We start from the raw sequence: 13108 nt of genomic DNA, 5'->3' as shown, positions 1-13108 counted from the left end.
AAGGGGCGGACGCAAAGAGGAAGATCAGATTGCTAGAGAAATCTTCGTTGGGCACTAACTCCCTGGGCAGCCTCATCTTTAGGTTTGCCCCAAGGGGAGCAGCTTCTTTCACCTGACAGCCCCCCCCCGCCCCCCACACACAAATAGCTGCTTTGGAAACTGTCATAAAGAATATGCCCATCGCTGGTTACTCGGAGTGAAGCGTCTGGGGGGTGAGCTAAGAGGCGACCGCGTGGCGCGCTCTGCCCTGTGCAGGCGCCTCCTCGGCTAAGGGACGTGCGCTCGCGGCGGCCTAGTTCCCGGAGCCACAGGGAATGGGCTCCATGGGAGCGCCGCCTAGGTCACCGCGTGCTCTCCCTGCACCACGACCGGATGCTAGCGACACACACCATGGGAGCCAGGCTCTTTAATAGACAGGACGCGCCCGCCCGGCCGAGGGGCGCGGGGACGGCGGGGACGGCGGGGCGCGCGCTCGGCTCGCAGGCCCCGACGGCGCTCGGCTAGCGCGGGAAGTTCTTGGGGTACAGCCGGAACAGCTTGCCTTCCTGCGTGGGCTCGAAGCCGTACTTCTCCAGCTGCGCGGGGTCGAAGGTCCCGTCCTTGAAGTCCTTCTCGATGGCAGGCGCCACCGCTTCCCGAAAGAGCTGCTCCGCCGTCAGGGGTGTGTCCGTGCCCGCCGGGGCGCGGTAGTTCACGTAGGGCTTGAGCTTGAAGCCGGCCAGGTCGGGCACCACCAGCTCCGGCACCATCTCCTGGACCACCACGAACTTCCCGCCGCGGGCGTGGACGCCGGGGGCCTTCGCGCCGCGGCCCTTGTAGAAGGAGCGCGGGCCTCGCTTGCTGGTCCACTTGCTCATCCGGTCAGCGCCGCGCACCAGGCAGCGAGCCGCCCCGCTCAGCAGCCCCATGCCGGCCCTCACCCGCCGGCCGCAGCGCGCCAGCAACCGCGCAGCCACAGGCCCCGCCGCGCGCAGCTTCCGGCGCCCTCGGCTCGCGCCGCAGCAAGAGCCGCTCCGATTGGCTGCGCCGCGCCCAATGCGCAGCCGCGGCCTTGAGAGGGGGCAGGCCTTGGGGGACCCGGCCAATGCGCAGGGAGATCCGGCGTCGCGCCGACGCGTCGGGAGCGGGACGTCGGGGCGGGGTGACGGGGCGCGGGCGCCGGGAGCGCGCCGTCCCGGTGAGTGACCGCCGAGCGCCTGGCGGTGGCGAGTTCGGGGTCCGGCCCCGTGGGGAGGGGGAGCCGGCAGCGCCCTCACTGCCCCACGGGCCCGCCTGCTCTGCGCTGCGCGGGGAGCCGCTTGTGGGAGCCGCAGCCCGCGTCCTCCCAGTCCCTCGGCTGTCAACCGCTGCCCGCAACCCCGTAACACGAACGCCCCGGACCCGACGCCTCTGAACCCCACACCCCTAACACCGACGCCCCGGTAACACCGACGTCCCCCAACTCCGACGCCCCGGTAACACCGACGTCCCCCAACACCGACGCCCCGGTAACACCGACGTCCCCCAACACCGACGCCCCGGTAACACCGACGTCCCCCAACTCCGACGCCCCGGTAACACCGACGTCCCCCAACTCCGACGCCCCGGTAACACCGACGTCCCCCAACACCGACGCCCCGGTAACACCGACGTCCCCCAACTCCGACGCCCCGGTAACACCGACGTCCCCCAACTCCGACGCCCGGTAACACCGACGTCCCCAACTCCGACGCCCGGTAACACCGACGTCCCCAACACCGACGCCCGGTAACACCGACGTCCCCAACACCGACGCCCGGTAACACCGACGTCCCCCAACACCGACGCCCCGGTAACACCGACGTCCCCCAACTCCGACGCCCGGGTAACACCGACGTCCCCCAACACCGACGCCCCGGTAACACCGACGTCCCCCAACTCCGACGCCCCGTAACACTGATGTCTCCCAACCGTCTGACCCCGGCGTCCCTGTAATACTGAAGTCCCCCAATCCTGCCGCCCCAACCCAATGGCCCTTCAGCCCCTATACCCCCATAATACCGGTTACCTAACCCAGACACCCCTTAACCTGCCATTCCCCTAACTCTGACGCCCCTAACGCTGACAGCCCTCCAACCCTGCTGCCACTTAACCTACTGCTCCCCTAACGTGACTCCCAGGGCCGTGCAGGCCCCCAAGCCTCCGGCCCAGGCCCCCAGTTCGTTGGGTGGCCTTTCCTCTGGCTGCAGGGCTGCCCGGGTGGAGAACGCTAACCGGTGCTGGAGGTGGTGAGCTCTGCCCCAGCGCAAATCAGCGGTGTGGGGAGACTGGCACCTGGTCAGGGCAGTAGGAGGCCGCAGAGCTGGGGTTGGCCGCCTGCTGGCCCTTGAGGACACTCACCTGAGAAGTTTCCCACCTGGGCTGGGGAGTGCACAGGACTTTTGGTCCCACATCTGCCTCTGCTCCCTGGCTTCCCAGATGGGATTTTGGAAGAGCTAAACCTCCCTTGTTGCTGCTGTCCTGTGGGGCCTGGGAACTGAAAGGTGAAGCCCCGGACGTGGCTTCTCCCCACTGGACAGAGGCCAGGTGAGCAGGGCTGGTCTCCAGTTTGTCATCCCTAGACCCAACACACCCACCTGAGAGAGCTCAGCCACACTGAATGGGAGATCCCCAGGCAAGGGCCACCAGGGAGGATCTGTGAGCCTGCTGCTGCCCGGCCCAGGCCTGTGCCCCGCCCCAGCTCTGGGAGGCCCTGTCTGTCTGCACTCAGCCTCCACCTAGCTGCTTACATTCCCCTCCATGGCCTGGGAGAGGAGCAGGGACTAGGTTCCTGGGCAAACACGTGAGGGCTGTTTGTGGAGAGGGATGTGGCTCTCATGCTCCTGGAAAGGCAGCTTCTCTTCGTGGAGAACAGTTTCTTCTGGGTTTTCCTCTCAATGAAAACGTAGTTTAAGGAGGAAAGGAGCCTGGGGAAAGGCTGAAAGTGTGGCTCTCCCACGTTAGTGCAAGCGGCTGGAACACATGCCCTCGTTGGCATCAGTCTATCTTCTCACCTTGACTGTGTTTCCTTTTCAGCCATGGAGCAGGAGGAGGATGCCAGCCCGGAGGTACGGAACAGGAGGGTTCTGGTGACGAGTTCCAATTAAGGGCGCTTCTGGACCTGGAGAAAGGGTCCGTTGAGTGCTGGCTGCCAAGTGTGGGAGCGGCAGTGTGGGCCTCTGTGCCTCTTTCTGCCCCGAGGTCACAGTTGCCGGTCTCTGCTTCCCTGTAGAACTTCGCCTGCTTGTTTTGACTGAGGATCTTTTCCTCTGTGGCACATCTGTAGCCACATCACAGAGACCTTTCTTCCTAACCTAGACAGTTTGATGCATTCAGACAGCGAAGAGCTAGAAAAGTCTGAGGTGCCAGCCATGGAGATTGTGTGCATAGGCGAGGGGACTCCGTGGGTCCTGTCCTTGGGTAGTCCTGGCTGTCCCGGGGTGGTGGCTGAGCTCCGAGGGACTCTTCAGTGAAGGTTGTGGCTGTGGGTGCTGACGCGGTCTGGGCCCGGAGGGGCTGGCTGCCTGGGCTCTGGAGCAGAAGCCCCCGCTGTCCCGTTGGCCTCCTGAGCGCACAGGTTGAGTTCTCTGGACCAGCAGACACTGTCCTGATGGCAGTCTGCTTGTGAGACGCTGTCCGAGGGCCCTTCCAATTTCCTTGGTTTTCTGGCACCGATATTGTGTCTGATCCCGGCTCGCTGAAGGATCAGACACGCTGCTTGAGTCCTCGGCACTTGTGCAGAAACTTGAAGGGTTGGCAAGTGTCCCCACCCCATCCCGTACCTGGCTGCCTGAGGGGGAGGCATGTGGCTGTTGGCTGCTCTCATTTCATCTCCATCCTCTCGGGAATCTGCTGGCATCCTCCACATGGGTGGCCCCAGCCTCTGCCTGCTCACTTCTCTCTTCCCTCCATCCCTCGGTGCTGGACAGCTAAAGCCCCCAGTAACTCTTTCCTGGGGCCTGGTGGGGGAGCAGGCTCGTAGCCCTTCTCTGCTGGGAGCTGGCATTTCATGTTCTCAGAATCCACATGGCTCCTTGGGGTTTCTTAGCACTGCTGGCTCTCGGGGTTCCATGTGCCCTGGGGCCAGCAGGGCGTGGTCCTGTCAGTGACCCAAGGGCACTGAGAGCCGGCCTCTGCGCCCCTGGGCCAGTGGGGCATTTTGCTCTGGACTTGTATCCTGAGGCCTTGGAAAGCCAAGGACTCAGGGTTCAGATGTGTTAATGATGTAGTTAAATGCCCAGAGCATTTGTTGTCAGCACAGCCCAGCTGCCCAACTGGCCCCTGGTGGCTGTGGAGACAGGTCTCTTGCTGTGCTCCTTGGCTCTTGGGCTCAGCACCTCGCCTCCCTGGGAAGCCCGGGCCGTGCCCGTCCTGTCCTTGCTGACCGTGTGTTCTCCTCCAGGCTGGCGTCTGCGTGGGCACCGCCCTGCAATCCTGGTGGCTGCAGTTGATGGAGCAGCATTCACACTCTACCATGGTATCCGCCTCACAGGCTCCCAGATGGCTGTCCCCGCGGGCTGCCCGGCCCCTCGTGTCAGCCTGAGGTCGGGGCTGGGAGGGGTGGGCGGCCTTGCTGACGGGCGCTCTGTCTGTCATCTCACCCAGCTGACGGGCATGGCGATTGGAGCCCTCTTGTCCCTGGCCCTCGTCGGCATCACCGTCTTTTTTATGTATAGAAGGGTTAACCAGTTCCGTGAGTATATTGCTTCAGACTGTGCTCGGGGGGGCGGGGGAGATTCGGGTGACTTGCCCTGTGTTTCAAGCTCTGGGGAGCAGCCCTCAGGCCCGTGGTGGCTTTTGTGGGACACAGGCCGAGGCCAAGCCCATCGGATCTGTGGAATATGAGTGTGTTCTCACGAAGTCTGAAGGCTTCCGTGACAAGAGCTGCCATTCCCGCTTCCTCTGGCCCGTTCGTCACAGCCCTGGGCCACTGGCTGCGTGCTTTTCCCACGTGCTGTGTGACGGAGCAGGGGCAGGACAGGTGCGTGTGCGCCTGCTGCCCTGGTGGAGCCTCAGGCCCCGCGGTGCCCTTTGCTCCCCTTGCAGGACACGTACAGCCCGCCCCTCAGTACAGGTTCCGGAAGAGGGACAAAGTGATGTTCTATGGCCGGAAGATCATGAGAAAGGTAACCTGGCCTCAGGCCCCGCAGGATGGGGGCCCGGCAGCCCGTGGCGTGTGCTGCTTCATCCCGCAGCCCTGGGCCGCCCACGCCCAGAGGTGCAACCAGCTGGGCAGGGATGGCTCAGGGGCTCAGGAAGGTTTGGACAGGGCTCAGCCGGATTAAAGCAGGTGCAGAGTGAGGCCCCGTCAGCCCTGTGAATGACGTTTGTCTTAACCAGAAGAGAGGTCAGCAGGCCCCTTCCAGAAACATCCCTGGGTGCGCGGGCACAGAGGGTTCTGGCTCCAGGGCTGCGATTGGTGGTCATGCCAGGATTTGGGGCCAGGTCCCCACGAGGTGGAAGCCGCCATCAGGAGGACCAGCAGCCTGGTCGAGCCCTTCCTGCTGACCCCGAGGGGAGGGAGGGCCCAGCAGACTGCCAGAGACCTGCTGTCCTTGAGGTGCAGCGCAGAGGAGCCTCTCGGGTTGTAAGCAGGTTGCACCATTACCTCATGTCCGTGGTAGAAAACTTGAGCTATCAGACCGGGAGGTGTGGGCGCGTCCTTGCTGCGTCTTCTGGTCTCATCAGTGTCAGGTGCTGGCAAAGGGAAGAGAGGCTGGGGCTGTCGATGCGCTGTGGCCACTCTGTGGGGGCTGGGCCCTGGAGTGTGGGACGGTATGGGGCCTCGTGCAGGGCCACTCATCCCCCCGTGGTCCTACTGAGGCCAGCAGCGGCAAGCTGCACCTGGGCTGCGGAGCACAGGAACGTGGTCCCATGGGTGGGACACCTGGGAGAGCGGGGAGTTGTGGTCACACACCCACACCACAGCTGAACCGTGGGCTCACAGAGCCCGAGCACCTGCCACTATCCAGGGTAGGAGCCAGGCACTCACACCACCATCCAGAGCATGGAGTCAGCCTCCACTGTGGGGAAGGGGCGAAGAGCTTTCCAGACCCAGGATGGGCGTGCAGGGACCGGGATGGGTGTGCAGGGACCAGGTTGGAGGGAAAGGGAGGCAGGCAGGGCCAGGGCGCAGGCCTTTTAAATGGCTGTGGGAGGGGCTGCCATGCCAGCATGAGGGGGGAGGCGGGACAGCACCACCCTCCAGGCAAAGGAGACACAGGAGCCCTGTGGGCGGGCGCTAACTGGGGACATGGCGTGTAGTGCATCATTGTCAACGGCACCAAGGATGGTAGACCACGTCCTGGGCAGGCTGGTGTCAGGACTGCGGATGACCCACAGGCAGGTCCTGAGGCTGAGAACTGGATCTAGCTGGTCTCAGGCTCACCACTCAGCCTCTCCTTTCACTCTACAGGTGACCACACTCCCCCATACACTTGTGGGGAACACAGCAGCGTCCCGGCAGCGGGTAAGGAAGAGGACCAAGGTGCTGTCTCTGGCTAAGAGGTACTGAGTACCCATCAGCGCAAATCGCGTCCCAGCTGCCCTCCCTGGCGGCACTGGCGAGCCTTCTGACCTCGCTGCTGCCGTGCCCCTGTCCTGCCTCCGGGCTCGCAGCACATATTCCAGCTGCCGTGAACCTATTGCTTGTAGGATCCTGCATTTCAAGAAGGAGTACCCCACCCTGCAGCCCAAGGAGCCCCCGCCCTCGCTGCTAGAGGCAGACCTCACGGAGTTTGACGTGAAGAACTCTCACCTGCCCTCAGAAGTTCTGTACATGCTGAAAAATGTGCGGTAAGGCGCTGGGCCCGGGAGGCTGTGCTCGCCCTCCTGCCGCAGGGAGCGGGGCCTCTCCGCTGGTGCTTCACGGCTGTCAGTGTTTTCATATCCAGGAGGAAACAGAGCGAGTGTGCCAAGTGTGGGGCTGGATCGAAGGCCACAAGTCTCGGTCCCTTCCATATCTCCCCAGAAAGCCCCTTTCTTCCTTCTATTATTGTTTCTTCATCCCAGGAGGGTGCCCCTCGGCCTGGCCTTGGCTACGCATCTGGTTCAAGTCCCTAGTCTCGGCCGCAGAGTTCTCTGATCTGATGGGAAAACAGCTTATGGGAGTTCCCATAGTTTAAGCCTCTGTCCCGACGGAGATCCCAGGCCGCAGCCCTGGAAAGCCTACCCTGTGGGTCTGGCCAGCGGTGATGTTGGCCTCTACCCCCGTCAGCCTCCTCCGAATGCCGGCCGCCTTCCCTCCTGCCTGGAGGGCGTCTCCCGAGCATGCTGGTTCTTGCAGGGTCCTGGGCCATTTTGAGAAGCCACTGTTCCTGGAACTTTGCAGACACATGGTGTTTGTGCAGCTGCTCGAAGGGGAGCACGTGTTCAAGCCAGGGGAGCCGGACACGAGCATCTATGTGGTGCAGGATGGACGCCTGGAAGTCTGCCTGCAGGACGCGGTAAGGCACCTGCCTGCCCTGTGCGGGGGCTGCGGGGCCAAGTGGAGGGTGCGAGTCGGTGGTGTATTTCCTAGAGGTCTGCGCTCTTCAAAGTTTTTGAAGTTTTTCACTGAAAAATTAGGGCAAAATTTTCAATTTTAGTTCTTTGGGGAAAAAGGCACACTTTGAGCCCAACACTGGAACACAGGTGCTCTTTGGACGTTGGTGGTTGTCTTTTCCTCACGCACATGTGTGCCTTCTGTTTAGTGGGTTCGGGGCATTTGGTGGTTTTAGTTCTGCATCTCGCCTGATACGTCCCAGGCACTTTGAAATAACCTCTTCTACTTCCTCAGGAGCCCCCCAGCGGTTGGCTATCTATCTCCACGATCAGTTGTACCATTGCCTTCTTTTCAGGTTTCAGGTTATAAATCATTTTCACTCTTAAGACAATGAGAAAGGTACTGATTCATTTGGAAGCTAAGTACTTGCTTTCTGCCTCTGTTAGATTGTACCCTTTAATCACAGTTGCCGGGGTGACCTCCAGGCCAAACCTTCAAGGTCCCGCTGCTTTCCACGAAGGCGTACGGGTTGATTTACCCTGTGGCGTGTGACCTGGGCTCGCCACCGCTCATTGCTGTTTAAAGCAGACACTTACTGAACCCCGACTGACGAGGTTGTCCCCAGCTGGATGGAGTTCCCAGCTGTGGAGCCCTGGGGCTGGGCCCTGACCCACGTGGCTCGTGCATGTCTTCATGGCTTCTAAACCATGTGTTGTCTGTGTAGAATTCTCAGCGTGTAGCTTTGTCTACGGCTGGACTTAAAGGGGCGACTGGACAGGAAATGGACTTTGTCCAGACTTCTCCAGCCGGGCTGTCAGCATGGAGGGCTATGGCCGTGCAGCGGGCACGCCTCCTGAAAGCCTCAGAGCCTTTGGGCCCGTGGAAGGGCTCCTGGGTGACTAGGGCCAGGTTTGGACAGGTTCCAAAGGTTTTCCTGGGTCCGATACAGTCATGCCCCGAATAATGATGTTTTGGTCAACAGTGGACCATGTATACGGTGGTCGTCCCATAGGGTTATGATGGAGCTGAAAGTTCCTGCCGCACAGTGACATCACAGCTGTCGTAACGTCACAGCGAAACGCGTTACTGACTATAACTTTTCTACTATGTAAAATGAAATAGTTTACGCAGCAATAAAGTTACAGTGAGCTAAGGTTAATTTTTCAGTGAAGAAAAAGTCCTGTTTATGAATTAGTGGGCCTAGGTGTCCAGTGTGTGAAGGGGACAGTCGTGCAGTCATGTCCTGGCCGTCACATCACTCCCGCTCGCTCGCTCACCACTCACTCACCCAGAGCAGCTGCCAGTCCTGGAGGCTGTTGCACAGCAGGTGCCCTGAGCGGGCGTGCCGTTGTTTTCTTCTGTGTTTTCATTGTCCTTTTCTATGTTTAGATACACAAACACTTACCATTGTGCTGTAGTTGCCCACAGTAGTCGGTACAGTAATGAGCTGTGCGGGCCTGTAGCCCAGATGTGGGCTGGGCTCCCCCGCACGGCTCAGGTGGGCTATGCCATCTGGGATTGTGTAGGTGCCTCAGTGATATTCGCACGACGAGGAAATTGCCTGATGACACCTGATAAGGACGTGTCGCTGAATGATGCGTTAAATCCTGTGTTAAACCCCCAACATTGCAGGGTTTCCTTTCTCTTTTAATGCAGTGGGGACATACACGGAAGTGCTATTATCCGTGCTGACAATGACTAGCCCTTTAGTTGGGCCGGCACCCTCAGGTCTGGGTGTGCAGCCTAAGCCTCCCAGAGAGGACACACTGTGGGCTGAGCGTCTGCCAGGCTGCCTGCTTTCTTCGTCCCTCCTGTTCACTATCTGTCCTGTACTTTTGAGCTCCTCACACCCGAGTCCCACTCCTGGAAGCGGTGGTGGAGGTTGGCTTGCCCAGCTGGCCTGGGTCGGGCCTCCCACCAGCAGACAACTCTGCTCTGCTTCTCAAGCACAGGATGGCACCGAGGTGGTGGTCAAGGAGGTTCTGGCCGGAGACAGCGTCCACAGCCTGCTCAGCATCCTGGACGTCATCACCGTGAGTGCCTGGTGCCGCGCCCGCCCACTCTGGCCTGGCTGGCAGGTCCCTCAGCACCAAGGCCAGTGCCCTGTGGGGCGGGTGGGGGATGGGGGGGGCAGGGTCCACGCTGCATGTTCATGTAGACCTGGGCCTTTGCGTACAGGTTTTGGCTGTCTCTGAAATGATTGCTTTCTGGACATGGTCCAAGATTCAAGGGCACAGAGCGTCGTGCAGTGACAAGTCTCCTCCGTCCTTCCAGCCCGAGGCCCCTCCCTGGAGGGACCCTCCCTGATCTTGTGCACTGACATGCAGCTCTCTGGGTGTGTGGTCTTGCATGGACATCACTTCCTGTGTCTGAAGTCCCCTCTGTAGGGCAGGCAGCCCAGGTGTGCAGTGGGCTGTGCGGGGGAGACTTGCTGGACCTGGGGGGACACATCCCCCAGAGGCCGACCCACTGGCCACAGTGAGGACACCACAGCTCGTGAGCCATCTCGCGTTTGATCTTCACTGGTCTGAGCAGTTAAAAGACAGCCGCTCATGTTATCACACGATTTTTCAACTTCTTGTTATGGTAGTTTGCAGACAAACTCAAGGTGGGCAGACGGGAAAGTCAGTGTGTAGTCTCCACTGCAGATGCCTCGCGCCTCCCCGTTGACTTGAATTAATTCTGGTTTAATGGTCTTTTTCTTCGCAATCAGACCCACGTGCAGTAAGACAGATCCTATGTGCCCGTTAGCTGAGTTGATAAGTGCACAAAGCTGTGTAACTCAGCAGGTGTGTTTGATTTTAACCTGGCCCTGAACTTCTACCTCTTCCTTCGTTGCTGGCTGTATATTGGGCAGCTTGTAGCTCAGTGTCTCCAGACGTTGCCCAGGGGCGTCTCCAGAGCAATTAAGCCACGGCCAGGATGCCTGCACTCAGGGCTAGGAGTCCAGGCACGTGTCTGGCCCTCACAGCCAAGGGGCCCTTGGTGTGTGTCCTCCAGCCCAGACCTCAGTTCGTGTGCATGGCAAGCGGGTGACACGCTCTAAACAGAAACTTCGGGAGTATCCAGTGTGTTCACCCCGTCAGACGGGCAGAGATGTGCTCTGAGCTGATGTGGCGCCTGGGGTGGAGGCGTGGACAGGCTCCAGGGTCGTGCTCTGCTCCCAGGACCAGGTGTGACTTCACGAGACGCTTGGCTGGGGCTGAGAGGGACACCACCTCCTCTGAGCAGGGCCGACCCCCTTGGAAGGCAGGCACGCAGCCGGGGGGCACTCGTACCTGCAGCCTTGTGCTGGGACAGGGGACTCGGACGTGCAGTCGGGCCTGTGAGGGCCACCAGCTCCATGCAGGTGAACTAGGGAGTGATGGCTCCGCGCCCCTCCCTCGGAGGCCGGGATGGAGCAGAAGCAGCTTTGGCGCAGGCTGCTGGAGGCCAGTCTTGTGTCACTTTGGGTTGAAAGCCATCGGCACCGTGAGCTGTTACTTGTCGGGGCTCTAGGGAGGCTTAGATAAGCTGGTTGCTGTAAATGTCCTAGACCTTCATTTGGGCCGTGGGCATGTGGGGTGATTGTAGAAAGAAAAACCGCGGGAGCTTCTTGGAAGCTGGCTGTGAGACCCATGTGTGCTGAGGGCTTCTCCCCTGCGGCTCCCTGCAGGAAGGCTGGCCGGGGGTGGGGGACCCCATCAGCGTCCATAGGTCTGTCCTTTAGGGCAAAGTCCCATGCAGGATTCTGCCATGTCCTGCCGTGGTGGGACTGAGGGGGGTCGGACAGGGTGTCTAGAGGCGCCCAGCCCAGACGTGACGCGGAGCTCAGCCCTTAGCTGTGCTTGATGTCCTGGTGTGCAGACGTGTCTGCTTCCCCATCTGCAGGAGACCGCTAGGGCCAGCAGCGGGTCAGGGAGCGGGCGTGGCTGGCACAGGGTCGGTTTTCACCACTCGGCTCTCACCCCTGAGGGAAACGGGCGACTTCATTACACGGCCCTGTTGGCCCCATTAGCTACCACTGCCCCTCACATCTCATCAGTTTCCCAACGTTGTTGCACGTCTCGTCCGCTCATAGCATTTGCCTTCCTCCTTGGAGGTCTGCACCTTTGTGGTAGCGCAGAGATGACACATTTATCCTCAAGCCACCGTCGTTAGTGGGAGGTAGGCTTTAGTGTTACTTTTTCTACTGAAGTAACAGTCTGTTCTTTTGCCACTGAGACAGTTTTTACTTTATTTTATTTTTTTCAGTTTTATTGACAAATAACTGCCGTACTTCACTGTGTAAGTTCAAGGTGTGTGGCATGATTTTAGGTCTATCGTGGGATGATTGCCGCACAGGTCTAGTTAACATCCGTCTCTCACACAGACACAATAAAAAGACAAGAAAAAGCTCCTCGAGATGGAAGCTCTTAGGCTCCACTCTCAACACCTTTCCTACCCGTGGTCCAGCAGCGTCAGCTGTGTCACCACAGGCACAGGACAGCCCGAGGCTTACAGCTGGACGCTGGGCTCCACCCACCTCCCTGCGGCCGCCTCTTTGAATTTGCATAACTTTGTTATGAAATATTTCAGATATGGCAAAAAGCACGACCTAGTGAGTAGACAGGCTGGCTGTTGCCCAGCTGTCAGTGGCCACCCCATCGAGCTGTAGCTCAGGTGCAGCTCCCCCCCTCCTCCCGACCTCTCCCCTTCTGTCTTCAGAGGCAGCTGCTGGTCCAAATTTTCTCTGGCTTTCTACAATACATGATATGACTTTTCACAACTGACTCGTAAATGGCGTCACGCTGTCCCCAGCTCTTCTGCAGCCCGCTTGGTTTGTGCAGGGTTATTAGTGCAGGGTGGCTCCTCACAGACAGGTGTCCTGGTTGGTCATCTGCGCCTCTGCTGACCTGTCTGTTGCTGGTTGACCTTTAAGTTGTTTGTGACTGTTTTCTGTTGTGACACATGCTGGGGACCCCCCTCATACCCCTATCAGCACAGCCTCTCCCTGTGCTTTTCAGAGTTCCTCCGTTTTAGGTGAGGTTGAAGTTGTTGTTTTTCTGATTAAATGAGTCAATTTGAAAAATGAAATGCCCAGAGCCATTTTTAGTAACAGCTGCCGTGTGTCATTCTCCCCGCCTGCTCCCCCCCCCTCCCCGCCACACGCTGGCTTTTCTCTCTGATTCGAGCAGATGAGAAGTGCTGGGAAGGGGAGGAGTGTAGAAGGGGTGCCGCTGGGGGGGCGGGTGGCAGTGGGGCACGAATGAGGAGGGGACAGAGCTGGCCTGTCATTTCCGTCCTTGGATACCTGGCAGATGACTGCTGTGGGCCGTTCCATGCCTGTTGCTCGTGGTGTGGTTGTAGGTCTCTTAGGGGACCATCCTCTGTATAAGCAGAAAGGATTCCAAGCAGAAGAAATAAGCGGAGTCCCAGCTGTCACTGAGGACGTCCTGAGACCCGCCATGCAGCGCTGCGGGCAGGCAGGGCCTGGCCAGGCTGCCCCAGGGCACAGTGGTGTCAGGAGACTGGGCGGGCACTCCGTCTCCCCTCATCTGGATTTGTGTTTGCGTGGCCGAGCACGTGAGAGAAAACCAGTTCTCGTCCCACACTATCTGTGTGACCTGTGAGGGCTCCTCACTGGGCTTTCAAGGAAGCAGGAAATTT

General features: G+C 59.9%; 2 protein-coding genes across 8 annotated transcripts in view; one reads left to right on the top strand and one right to left on the bottom strand.

The window, feature by feature from the left end:
- Positions 1–391: 391 nt before the first annotated feature.
- Positions 392–1005, bottom strand: MRPL41 (mitochondrial ribosomal protein L41). Its single transcript, XM_019756723.2, has one exon. The coding sequence runs from the start codon at positions 906–908 to the stop codon at positions 501–503; it is 408 nt and encodes a 135-aa protein (XP_019612282.1). The 5' UTR covers positions 909–1005; the 3' UTR covers positions 392–500.
- A 64-nt stretch (positions 1006–1069) lies between these two features.
- PNPLA7 (patatin like domain 7, lysophospholipase) overlaps positions 1070–13108 on the top strand; it is a 66797-nt gene continuing 54758 nt past the window's right edge. For 3 of the 7 annotated variants that reach the window (XM_074331435.1, XM_074331434.1, XM_074331433.1), the window contains exons 1-9: positions 1084–1177; positions 3034–3065; positions 4400–4474; positions 4603–4690; positions 5044–5123; positions 6413–6504; positions 6652–6792; positions 7283–7442; positions 9433–9513. In XM_074331435.1, coding sequence (XP_074187536.1) covers positions 3036–3065; positions 4400–4474; positions 4603–4690; positions 5044–5123; positions 6413–6504; positions 6652–6792; positions 7283–7442; positions 9433–9513 — 747 coding nt within the window. In that variant the 5' untranslated portion in view covers positions 1084–1177; positions 3034–3035. Of the gene's footprint in view, positions 1178–2148; positions 2545–3033; positions 3066–4399; positions 4475–4602; positions 4691–5043; positions 5124–6412; positions 6505–6651; positions 6793–7282; positions 7443–9432; positions 9514–13108 lie in introns of those variants that run through there. The other 4 variants (XM_074331437.1, XM_074331436.1, XM_074331438.1 and 1 more) reach the window with 3 other exon arrangements.

This window comes from Rhinolophus sinicus, linkage group LG04 (genome assembly GCF_036562045.2).
Source record: "Rhinolophus sinicus isolate RSC01 linkage group LG04, ASM3656204v1, whole genome shotgun sequence".
NCBI classification, from domain to species: domain Eukaryota; kingdom Metazoa; phylum Chordata; class Mammalia; order Chiroptera; family Rhinolophidae; genus Rhinolophus; species Rhinolophus sinicus.
The sequence above is the reverse complement of the archived record's forward strand: the minus strand, read 5'-3'. Positions and strand labels throughout refer to the sequence as shown.

Coding starts and splice junctions, on each gene's coding strand:
- MRPL41 (XM_019756723.2), bottom strand. CDS start 908: ATGGGGCTGCTGAGCGGGGCGGCTCGCTGCCTGGTGCGCGGCGCTGAC.